The sequence below is a fragment of the Capra hircus genome, chromosome 3, assembly GCF_001704415.2.
Source record: "Capra hircus breed San Clemente chromosome 3, ASM170441v1, whole genome shotgun sequence".
Lineage (NCBI taxonomy): Eukaryota > Metazoa > Chordata > Mammalia > Artiodactyla > Bovidae > Capra > Capra hircus.
Window position 1 is genome coordinate 96,462,413 of NC_030810.1, and position 13,058 is coordinate 96,475,470.

The 13,058-nt window shown below is 39.9% G+C and overlaps 1 protein-coding gene across 4 annotated transcripts in view; it reads right to left on the minus strand.

The window, feature by feature from the left end:
• WARS2 (tryptophanyl tRNA synthetase 2, mitochondrial) overlaps window positions 1-13,058 on the minus strand; it is a 102,864-nt gene that overhangs the window by 9,133 nt on the left and 80,673 nt on the right. For all 4 annotated transcript variants that reach the window (XM_005677794.3, XM_018045979.1, XM_005677791.3 and 1 more), the window contains exon 5: window positions 1,548-1,666. In XM_005677794.3, the coding sequence (XP_005677851.1) occupies window positions 1,548-1,666 (119 nt within the window). The remainder of the gene's footprint in view (window positions 1-1,547; window positions 1,667-13,058) is intronic.

Below are 13,058 nucleotides of genomic sequence, written 5' to 3' on the forward strand. Positions count from 1 at the left end.
AGTGAATTTGTTTCAACTATACTGCTGTGCCATGCACAGTTTAAAACGTATTCTGTTTCTTTCCTCTCTGCTCTTCCGTATTGGCTAATCACCCCCTGCCTACAACTCCTGCCCTTCCTACCCCCATGCCAGTTTTCACAACCTATGGCATCGTTCCATTTCCTTACTACTAATTAGGTAGGTAATTACCAACACATATACAAACACACATGCATGCACACACACATGAGCGTGAGAGAAGTGACTTTATTGCTCTGATAATATAAAAATGTTATGCTGTGCTTTATAAAACCAGTATTATTAATAATTGCCTAATTTATGGCTATTACAGAAACATATAGAGTTTATAGATAAAGTAAAATTGACTAAAGCATGAAAATAGTCCTTATTGCTAAAAGAAGGTTGATTTCAATGCATGGGGGACCCTAAATATATTTGTGTGAACTGCTGGAATAACTTAGGAATTTATATCCACCTTCTGCTTCTAAATTGATACTAGGCACATGTTATATTCTTTAAAATGCTGTCAGCTTAATAAAGATGGGCAGAGTTTAGGTTCAGTCATCTCTGATCCTGCCATAAGTTAACACTGCTACCAAAATATTGATACCTCGATAAGATTCCAGGCTAATTTAGCTTTGCAAGCCGCAGGTGAGGTTTTGGACTCAGTAGGTAGAACTGTATACTCCATCTCAGCTGTGCATTGTGCATAAGAAGGCAAAGTATGAGGATTATCAGTGCCCTCTTGGTTTATCTAGATTACGATCCAGTGGTTCTCACTCTTAGTACTTTTGTTCTACTGTGAACAGAGAAGGCAAGGTCAGCTGGCTTTGGAACAAGGAGATCTTGGTGTAGGATCCAGCTTTGCAACCAGCTAGAAACATGACTTGGGCACAAAGCCAGCCTTGCCAAACCTCAGTTTCCTCATCCACAAGATAAGGAAAGATACCTGCTCTACCGAATAAGATGTGTTTAGAAATACATATATATGTATGTGTGTGTGTGGTATGTGTGTGTGTATGTATATATATATATATATGTAAACATATATATATATGGCTTCCTAAGTGGTGCCAGTAGTAAAGAATCTACTCGTCAATGCAGGAAATGCAAGAGACACAGGTTCAATTCCTGGGTTGGGAAGATCCCCTGGAGAAGGAAATGGCAACCCACTGCAGTATTCTTGCCTAGAAAATCCCATGGACAGAAGAGCCTGGTGGGCTGTAATCCATGGGGTTGCAAAAGAATCAGACACGACTGAGTACACACACACACACACACACACATACACACCCATGTGTACATATGTATTCTACTTTATAATGAAAATGATTATTTGTAGTTTCTAGTCTCATACTTTTCACACTTTCTTGGTTATTTTATTCAATAATCCAATGAGGCCTATTAGTCCTACATTACAAATCTTGAAGCCTGTTCATGACAAAGCCAAATATAGTCCCAAGAAAGTTCCAAATCTCTTACTCCATCATCCAATCCTCTCTCTTCAAAATGTAACCTGATTTGACAATCTCATACTTGCTACTTACTCAGAATGCACTTGGGTACTGGGAAGAACTCCCCATATTTCTTGTTAAAACTCTGTGCTAGATCCTGAACTAGCTCCATGTGCTGGACTTGATCCTCCCCAACAGGAACGTGTGTGGACCTTTAATAAAAGACAGACAGAAGAACTCAGCAAGGCTCCTGCTTATAATGAAATGATATTGCAAGCAGCTGCATTTCCTGTGCCTATGTCACTGTTGGTGTTCAACAAATGTTCACCAGCTACAGAGGGAATGTTGAGACCCAAGTCTTTATCTGTGTATCAGACAGATGCCAAGGAGATGTTTGTCTACTCTAGTTCTATGTCTTCCATATCTGAAGAATACAGCCTTCAACACCAGCATGACAGGATCTTTCTGGGAGGGAGGAATGGGTATCCTAAAGAGCATATGCTCCAAGCATAACTGCATTTTAAACCAATCCTCTTTCCCTCACCCAGTCAGCACATACTATCCTAGCTTTGACCAGATGCTTTACTTCAGGGCTTGTACTCACACTTGAAAGACACTCCACCCTACTCTTTAAATCAAAGATGGCAGAAAGTTCTTCAGGCAAGAGTTTCCCTCCCTGTCACACAGGGAGTGACTCAAAGTCTTTTTTTGGAATATTCTCTGTTTTTATGTAAATTGCAATCATAGAACAATCAACATGCTAAGGGAACTTGAACAAAATCTATTAGTACAATGTAGACAGATCTCAAAAACAATATTGAATGAAAAAGCAAGTCACAGGACATGTGTAGAGAACACTGACATTTATCTTAAAAGTACATATGACAACATTACATATTGGTTATAGATGCATATATAAATATAAAAACATACTGGAAGCTTCTCCAGATTCATGATCATAGCTGCTTCTAAAGAAGGAAGGAGAATGGGTCTGGGGAACGGAACAAAGGAGATCTTGATTTTATCTGCAATATTTTATTTTTATTTATTTATTTAAAATAATTTATTTGATTGCACCATGTTTTAGTTACAGCATGTGGGATCTTTGATCTTTGCTGCAGCATGCAGGATCTTTTTTTTTTTTTTTAGTGTGACATGTGAACTCTAGGTTGTGTGTGGCATGGGAGATCTAGTGCCCAGAGCAGGGATCGAACCCGGCCCCCTGCATTGAGAGGACAGAGTCCCAACCATTGAACCACCAGAGAAGTCCCTGAAATATTTTGTTTTATTAAAAAATGAAGATGGGACTTTCCCTGGCAGTCCAGTGGTTAAAACTCTGCCCTTCCAATGCAGGAGATGCAGATTTGATCCCGGGTCGGGGAACTAAGATCCCACATGTTTCGTGGTGTAGCCAAAAAAAAAAAAAAAAGAAGATGTAAGATGAAAATTATCAACATATAAAGACATTGTTTATAATGATTTTAATCCCATATATAAAGTTTGCTGTGTTGGAACATGAGGAGGTATATCAAACAAAGGAGGATGAACCATTATAGAGAAGTCTTGATGGGGAAAACATTATACTGAAATATTACTAAGGAAGGAGACAGGTGACTTTAAATATGTAGTGTTGGGCTAGGAGTTGACATTTGATAATACAACTAATAAAGTGTTGTGGTTTCTTGATCAACGACGTTTAATATTCTGCCTGTGGAAGCATCAGCCTTAGAGTTCCACTTGAATATTTAAATGACAATTGTACATATGAGTGGAGAAATAACAACTTTTCAAAACAGCCATAGAAAAGAAAAACTGCTTGAAAGCTATGGTACTTTGTTACAGAGAGAATCTACTAGCCTCGTAGTTAATTAGTGGTCCCTGAAAAACTGGAAAATTTTTTTGTGCATTACTGTCCATAGGCTACTGGTTTATTTGAAAAAACTGTCTAGGGTATGAGGAAGTAAAGGTAGTTTTGACTAGCATAAAGACTAGGTACTTTATCCCTGATTTAAAGCTATATCACAAAGCTATAGCAATCAAAACAATATTGTACTGGCACAAAAACAGACACAATGTACAGTCAATTAATCTATGACAAAGGAGGCAAGAATATACAATCGAGAAAAAACACTCTCCTCAATAAATGGTGTTGGGGGAAATGGACAACTACATGTAAAAGAACCAAACTGGACTGGTATCTTATATCATACTAAAAAATTAACTCAAAATGGATTAAAACCTTGAATGTATGACCTGGAATCATAAAATTCCCAGAAGAAAATATAGGTGGTGATCTCCTTGACATTGGTCTTAGGGAAATTTATTTCGGATCTTACTCCACAGGGAAGGACAGCAAGAACAAAAATAAAGAAATGAGATGGCACCGAACTAACAGGCTTCTGTGTGAATGAATTAAAAGTAAAGTGCTGAAGGTGAGAGATAGAAGCAGGATGAAACCTGGGAGCAGGAATCCTGGTGACTGTTCTTTTTCATGTGATACATCTGCTCAGAGAATGAAAGAGCCAGGCAGGCAATGGGAGAAAATCTATCTAAGGCATCAATACTAACCTAGTTGAGCAACACAAGCAATTGGGCTGGGGCACAGCACACGATTCTGCCCTCCTGCTGAATTCTGAGCAGGGAATTCAACTAGCATCCTAGTAGACAGATGGCGGACACAAGGGCCTTCATAGATTTTTGTCTGCTGCCAAAACACTATTTGAATATAGTTTTCTTGTTCTGATATGAATTTTAAAAACCCAACACATAAAAATGAATCTATGAGGACTTCCCTGGTGGCCCAGTAGTTAAGAATCTGCCTGCCAATGCAGGGGACATGGGTTCAATCCCTGATCGGGGCAGACCCCACATGCTGAGGAGCAGCTAAGCCCGCACACCATAGCTAGAGAACTAGAGAGTAGCCTCTGCTCCCCACAACTAGAGAAAAGCCTGTGCAGTGTCAAGAACCAGTTCAGCACCCCCCAAAAAAGAAAGAAATCAGTCGATCAAACAAACACGTGGAAGACCCCAATACCAGGCCTATGAAAAATAGCATGGAACGAAGGAAAGGGAACTTTACCCTTCAGAGCCTAAGCAAGGTCAAACATTTGAAAATGAACTTTTACAAGAAACAATTGTGTGTGTGTGTGTATGTGTGTTTTAAAGAAAACTGCTGTGTAACCTCAATAGGATTCAAAAGGGCATGGCTGTTATTACACATGAGCAAGAAATCACAATAGAAGAAAAACAAACATAGGTGGTGACAGAAAACGATTAAATGAAGAGACAGTAAAATGATGAAGGAAACCAAACGGATAATAGAAGATTTGGGAGCAGCAGGAGCAGAATCCTAAGGACAGGATGTATCAGTGACCTGGAAAAGAAACCTGAAGCTCTTCAAGAACTCAGAGCAAGAGGAGAAAGAGAGAAGCATGACACGTAAATGACAGGCTGGAGGGCCATCCTCTGACCTAGAGTATGGTCCTCCTCAGGAAGACATCAGGACCATGTGAACAGAGGAAATCACCTAAAACAGAAGGAAAGATTAATGAATTAAGAACAAAGAAGTAAGCAAACAAAAATGAGTATACTTTCTGAAGGAACACAGGAAGTTTCAATTATGTTAAAAAAAAAAAAAAAAAAAAAACCTGGGACTTCCCTGGTGGTCCAGCGGTTAAGACTCCACAGTCCCAGTGCACCCACCCAGGCGTGGGTTTGATCCCTGGTCACAGAAGATCGTGCATGCCTGGCAAGGCAAAGCAACAAAAAAAGGAAAAAAAAAAATCCTAGAGAATCACACCAAAACACAATCCAGAAAAAATTTTAAATTACAAACTTAAAGAAAAATCCTATAAGCCAATAGTTAGAAATAAAGACAGAAACAAGATTGATAATACAACATTGAAACTATGTTTATAGGGTTGTGAGAAAAAAGTTAAAAACCCAGCCAAGCTGTGTTTTATATGTGAACTATACTAATAATAATTGAGGACTTCTGTGGTGGCTCAGATGGTAAAGTATCTGCCTACAATGCAGGAGACCCAGGTTTGAGCCTTGGCTCAGGAAGATCCCCTGGAGAAGGAAATGGCAACCTACTCCAGTACTCTTGCCTGGAAAATCCCATGGATGGAGGAACCTGGTAGGCTATAGTCCATGGGGTCGCAAAGAGTTGGACATGACTGAGCGACTTCACTTTCACTTTCATACTAATAATTGGGCTTTCCTGGTGGCTCAGATGGTAAAGAATCTGCCTCAATGCAAGAGACCCAGGTTCAATCCCTGGTTTGAGACGATCCCCTGGAGAAGGGAATGGCTACCCACTCCAGTATTCTTGCCTGGAAAATCCCATGGGCAGAGGAGCCTGGTGGGCTACAGTCCATGGTATTGCAAAGAGATGGACACAGCTCAGCAACCAACACTTTCATAATAATGATGATGATGATGAAGATGATGATAAAGTAACTGATAGCTATTGAACACTTCCTATATGCTGCACACGTTGCTAAGCACTTTTAATGCATTCTTATTGTACGTAAATCAATTTTACAGGTGAGGTAAGCTGAACAGAGAGAAATTCTCAGGCTGGAAGAAAAATTGTAAAGGACTGGAAAAAAAGTTGAAGTAAATCTATGGACTAAAGAACTCAGAAATGGAGATGCTGAGGTATAAGGACTGGCTAAAAAAGACTAAGAACATAAAGTCTAAATTTTGGTTACAATTTGAAATAGAAAATGATGTAGTCTGAAATCAAGTCATTTATGTAACAACAGTCAATTAAAAATCCCAGGTTAGTTTACAAAATCAAAAGCAAGTGTGAGTATAGACTCAGGATCTGCAAGTGTAATGAATAACCCATCTTAACCACACAATATCACAACATTTTTTACTTGAAAAGATTAACGAAAGAGTCAAAAATATATTTTCAAAAAGAGACAAACTGGTATACAAATGGACAATGGTCAGACATTCTATGACCAAAAATCTCTGACCCCAAACCTCTGGAGCAACCAACCAAGGAAGACAAACCAGTCTCTGCAGGAATGGACCCAGCATGGTCAAGACTTGGTGAATAACTGCCAACATCCCAATTCTTTGTCCAACTTAGGACCAACCAGAGAAAGTCAAATATGTTTCCCAAACCAATCACATAAGATGCCCCATTTCTAGTTAGCCTCCAGCTTCCCCATGGCAACAATCTCTAAACAGAGCATCCCTGAAAACTTCCTTTCCTATAAAGCCTTCCTACTCCCCCACCTGCCTGCAGAACATAAGCGATGGTGGCTGAGTCTCTTGCTGTGGCAAGCTCTGAAAGCCTATTTGTTCTCATTTGGGTGGTCTTTGTTTAAAGATGATCACTAATAGAATTAAAACCAGAAAGCACACTTTCCAAATCACTGGAATAGATAAAAGCAAGGAAAACACAATCTCTCTACAGAGCAAAAGGCCCAAAACAAAGAAAACGTTAAAATCATTAAAAACATAAACTATTTAATGATGTGGAAAAACATAAGACCAAAAAACTCCACTCAAGATGCAAACTTTTTGGAAAATATATATAACGTGCATTCAGATAAAGAAGAGGCCATAGTGGTTAGAGTGGGTGCTCTGATGTTAGGCTGGGGTCAGGTTCTTGCTCTGCCACTCAGCAGCTGGGTGTTCCTGGGAGAGTTGTTTAAACTAAATCCCTTTAAAAAATTTTTTAAAGCTGACTAATAATAGTTCCTACTCACAGACTTGCTTGAGGAATGAGTAAAATAATGCATGCAAAGCTCATAGTTGGGGCCTGGTATGTAGTGTGCAAACAAGGAATGTTAGCTGCAAAATCTGGTTTGGAGGAAATGGCATGTGTGTGTGTATGTGTGTGTGTCTGCGTGCATGTGCTCAGTCATGTCCAACTCTTTGCGACCCCATGGACTGTAGCCCACCAGACTCCTCTTGTCCATGAAATTTTTCCAGGCAAGAATACTGGAGCAGGTCACCATTTCCTACTCCAGGGGATCTTCCTGAACCAGGGATTGAACCTGCATCTCTTGTGTCTCCTGCATTGGCAGGTGGATTCGTTAATACTAGCACCACCTGTGGGAAATGTACCAATATGTTAAAAAGAATAGAAATAGTAGAAGTGATTTCTCACTTTTTTTCTGGTTGAATATAGAATGCTTAAATTATATCAGAACATTGAAATGAATTTGTGAGAGACTTGACTCTCCTGCTACTGAACTCTATAAAGACAGAAAACAAGATGATGAATCCTGGAAAGTTTATAATTCAAATATTTAAGGCAGGGAGCTGGATCTATTGAATGTATTGCTCTTGCATCTTACTAGAATGTTCCTCCCTTAACTCTTACTGGTGCCTTGATTTCAGGTCTAAGCTTACGTATCACTTCTTTGGAGAAGCCTTCCCTAACTCTACTCTCCAAAGTTAGCTTCCCTGTTATTCTTTTTCATATCTTATTTATTTTCTTTATAATATTAATCCTAGTCTAATAATTTTACTTCATTTGTTTGCTTATTGCATCTTGCTTTCTCTCCTGCTAGCAAATAAGCTTTTTGAGACCTTGTCTTGCTTTTCAATCTATTTCCAACACCTAATAAAGTTGCTTGGTAGGAGGAGCTCAATAAATATTTATTCAATAAATGAATGCTCTCAGGAGGAAGTAACTATAGTCTATATAGGTTTAAACCAAGAAAAAATTATAATAAAATCCGCTTATGATCAGAATGAGTTAAAATCATAGCTCCGTTAGCTACTATTGAGTTATCATAGCCCAGTTTCTCACTGTTCTAAAGCCTCCATTTCCTCTACAAAATGAGGATCATAATGGTGCTGACCTCTTACTGTTGTTTCAAAGATTAGATAAGCTAACCAAGCATAGTTCTTGATAGTAAGAGCTCAAGATACACGGGCTATTAGTATAATGTAAACTCACTGATATCTGACAGCGTGAAGGACAAAATGATACAAGAATGACAATATTGGGACCTTGATGCGTGGTACGGTGTGACTTTTTTCAAACTGGGACCGTTTTCCTTTTTGATAGCAGACTCATACCACAAATATAAATATCAACAAAGAATCCCAGAGCAAGCCACAGACCTGGGCAGCAATCCTGATTTGGGTAGAAGACATATTACAAACTGGCAGTTCATCTCTCTGATTAGCCAGTCCCCAGATATGGATGGCATGATACAGGGCTTCTGAGGGGTCTTACTGAATTTAAGGAAAATAGGGACAGGATAATGAAGGGAAAGGGAGAATCCAGGGACCATGACAAAGGGTCAGGAAGTCATTTCTCTTCTTCGAAGGTCAGTAGATTTATTTAGGAAATTCTACAAAATCATGTCCCGTGATCTCCTTTCACACAGCCTGGAGCAGAAAGTTACTGACTTGATGAGAAATGAAAACAAAAATCTTCTTTTTTATGTTTCCCGCACTATCCACAACCCTGTACATGCTCTTCTCTGAGGTGTACATGTCCTCACCACACCTTCCTAAATTTCTCTTCTGTGACTGGACTTTGCACTCCTGTCTTGTAATTATAGTAAGGCTGACATGCAGAGGTCATCTTGACTGCCCCAAACCAAATTAGCCAACGGGGTAGGTTAAAAAGCAATTACAGTAGCCCATAGGAAATCACAATGGACTGCAACTAACACAGAAAAAACAATTACCATAATCAATACACTTTAAGTACATCAAAATGAATATTTCCACATGTCAAAATGGTTCCAGATTCACAAAGCAACCAAACTAAACAGAAAACACATTTAGTTTTCATAATGACTCTGCAAAAGTCTTTGCCTTCTGTCGGATCCTTGCTCTGTGCTAACAATCCTGAGAGGTTTTGCTTTTACAAAAAGGGATTAAAATTTGTTTTAATTTTTTTCACCTGGACCGATTGCTCCACTTGGCTTTTTCATCTGACTTTAGTTTGTTTGTTTCTAGTCTTTCCTCCCTCTGCTCCTGCTGCTCCTTTCACCTCCTATAATTTATCTTGGCCCTTCCTTCGCATCCACTGAGTTTACACTTTACATTCATTCAGCCTGTCTTTGATTCTGCTCACTTATGGGGCTTATTCTCTTCACATTTTCAACCTCTCTCCTCACAGTCTTCCTTTCACTTCAAATAATTTAGTGCTGTTCTTTTAAAATTTATACCCTACATAATGATCTCCATATTAATGTCTTCTCTTTTTCCCCCATTTTCTTTTTTTTTCCTTACCCTGACTGTACTTTCTTAGACACAACATAAAGCAAAAGTCTTTCATAATTTTGATTGTTATAACTTCTGTCACACAACAATGCGTCTGATCTTTGGCGACTAAACCATGTTTCTTTTGCTTAGTTCCTTGTTGCATCTACATTCCCTTGGGATCCACCCCACCCCTCAGGCAGAATTAGTGTCTAGATGAATAATCATAGCTCACATGTATCGGCTCACAGAAATTTGTTCCTTTTTTTTTTTTTCCCCCTACTTCTTTGGCTGTATTTGTGCATTTTCAGCGCTGCTGCCTTTAACCAACCTGGCTAGAATAGGGGTTCGGTGCTGCTTGTCCTTTCATAAGGGATGAAATCACCACCACTGGTAATGACTCCTTAATTTAGCAATTATTTATTGACGATCTATGATGTGCAAGGCCTGGTGTCAGGACTATGCGAGACATAAAGAAGATTTTAACTTCTAGGGAGTTAAAGCTTTCAAGAGAAGAGAAGACACCACGTGAAGCTATAAATTCTTCTGGCTAGTCCTTCTATAGCATTCCCTAGCTCAGTGAATGGCAACACCATCATCAATCCTGCTGTATAAGTCAGAAACCTGGGGACATCCCTGATGGCGTTTTCTCATACACATCCAATCCATTACGAAGTCTTAGCCATCTTACGTCCTAGAATCTTTTAAATTTGCCTCTTCTCTTCATCTTCACTGCCACCTTCGTGCTCTAAACAGACTAATGAAAGAGCCTCTTAGTAGCCTACCGACCTTGGCTGACCCCTACGACTCATCCTTTTAATCAATTCTCTTTTAAAAGTATAAATCAGATCATTTTACTCTGTTCTTAAAAGTGCACAAATACCTTCCCCCTCCTTTTAGAAGAATATATTGTATTGTCTGGGGCTTCCCAGGTGGCTCAGTGGTAAAGAATCTGCCTGCCAATGCATGAGACGAGGGTTTGATCCCTGGGTCAGGAAGATCCCATGGAGAAGGAAATGGCAACCTACTCCAGTATTCTTGCCTGGGAAATCTCATGGAGAGAGGAGCCTGGAAGGCTACAGCCCATGAGGTCACAAAGAGTTGAACATGACTGAGCAGCTTGGTGTGATCACTCATCTAGAGCCAGACATCCTGGAATGTGAAGTCAAGTGGGCCTTACAAAGCATCACTACGAACAAAGCTAGTGCAGGTGATGGAATTCCAGTTGAGCTATTTCAAATCCTGAAAGATGATGCTATGAAAGTGCTGTACTCAATATGCCAGCAAATTTGGAAAACTCAGCAGTGGCCACAGGACTGGAAAAGGTCAGTTTTCATTCCAATTCCAAAGAAAGGCAATGCCAAAGAATGCTCAAACTACCACACAATTGCACTCATCTCACATGCTAGTAAAGTAATGCTCTAAATTCTCCAAGCTAGTCTTCAGCAATATGTGAACTGTGAACTTCCAGATGTTCAAGCTGGTTTTAGAAAAGGCAGAGGAACCAGAGATCAAATTGCCAACATCCGCTGGATCATGGAACAAGCAAGAGAGTTCCAGAAAAACATCTATTTCTGCTTTATTGACTATGCCAAAGCCTTTGACTGTGTGGATCACAATCAACTGTGGAAAATTCCGAAAGAGATGGGAATACCAGACGACCTGACCTGCCTCTTGAGAAACCTATATGCAGGTCAGGAAGCAACAGTTAGAACTGGACATGGAACAACAGACTGGTTCCAAATAGAGAAAGGAGTATGTCAAGGCTGTATATTGTCACCCTGCTCATTTAACTTCTATGCAGAGTACATCATGAGAAACACTGGGCTGGAAGAAACACAAGCTGGAATCAAGATTGCCGGGAGAAATATCACTAACCTCAGATATGCAGATGACACCACCCTTATGGCAGAAAGGGAAGAGGAACTAAAAAGCCTCTTGATGAAAGTAAAAGTGGAGAGTGAAAAAGTTGGCTTAAAGCTAAACATTCAGAAAACGAAGATCATGGCATCCGGTCCTATCACTCCATGGGAAATAGACGGAGAAACAGTGGAAACAGTGTCAGACTTTATTTTGGGGGGCTCCAAAATCATTGCAGATGGTGATTGCAGCCATGAAATTAAAAGATGCTTACTCCTTGGAAGAAAAGTTATGAGCAACCTAGATAACATATTCAAAAGCGGAGACATTACTTTGCTGACTAAGGTCCGTCTAGTCAAGGCTCTGATTTTTCCTGTGGTCATGTATGGATGTGAGAGTTGGACTGTGAAGAAGGCTGAGCGCCGAAGAATTGATGCTTTTGAACTGTGGTGTTGGAGAAGACTCTTGAGAGTCCCTTGGTCTGCAAGATCCAACCAGTCCATTCTAAAGGAAATCAGCCCTGGGTGTTCTTTGGAAGGAATGATGCTAAAGCTGAAACTCCAGTACTTTGGCCACCTCATGCGAAGAGTTGACTCATTGGAGAAGACTTTAATGCTGGGAGGGATTGGGGGCAGGAGGAGAAGGGGACGACAGAGGATGAGATGGCTGGATGGCATCACTGACTCGATGGACGCGACACTGAGTGAACTCCGGGAGTTGGTGATGGACAGGGAGGCCTGGCGTGCTGCGATTCATGGGGTCACAAAGAGTCAGACACGACTGAGTGACTGAACTGAACTGAGCAGCTAACACTTTCACTTCACTTTCTCAAGCTTAAGATAGTCTCAAAATCTCCATTCTTGGGTTCCTTACCGAGTTCTGCCAAAACACTTACATAAATCTTTCATACAGTTATCTGGAAAGCCCCTCTTCTACTGCCTTCCCTCATGATTGTTTTCTAGCCCATCATGGGCCACTCATCCTAATGCTGATTTTGACAAAAGAAACATGAAATCTATAATAGCTCTGCACGTCAACATATTATGAGGGGCCACATATAGATTTGCTCGTGAGAAAAAAAAATAGGAATTTTTTTGGTATATATTTTTGTTTTTTTGTATTTATCTATATTTATAATGTATATATTCATAAACATTCTAGTTATCATATTTTTTAAAATTCAAAAATATCTCAAACACAGAATACCCCAAGTGCTTGAGCTGTGTTATAGGGAAAACAATGGTACAGGCTAAAAATCAGACCTGGTTGAGTTCTGCCTCTGCTACTTATTATCAAGCAATTGGGATTTTCTAAACTTTGGAAAGAAGCACAGTAAGACAGATGAGAAATGTATGTCAGCAGAGTAAATGCTGTAGTAAACAGAGCTGAGTTTACTGTACTTGTCTGCACACTTTGCAGGGGCCCAAAGGACACACATGCCCAGGAAATGGGGGATGTGCATAGTGTGGCAACAGTACTCCTGGGACTAGTCTGAAGGAAGACGGCAGGAGAAAAAAGTCCAAAGGAACAGAGTCTGTGGGCTGGAGCATG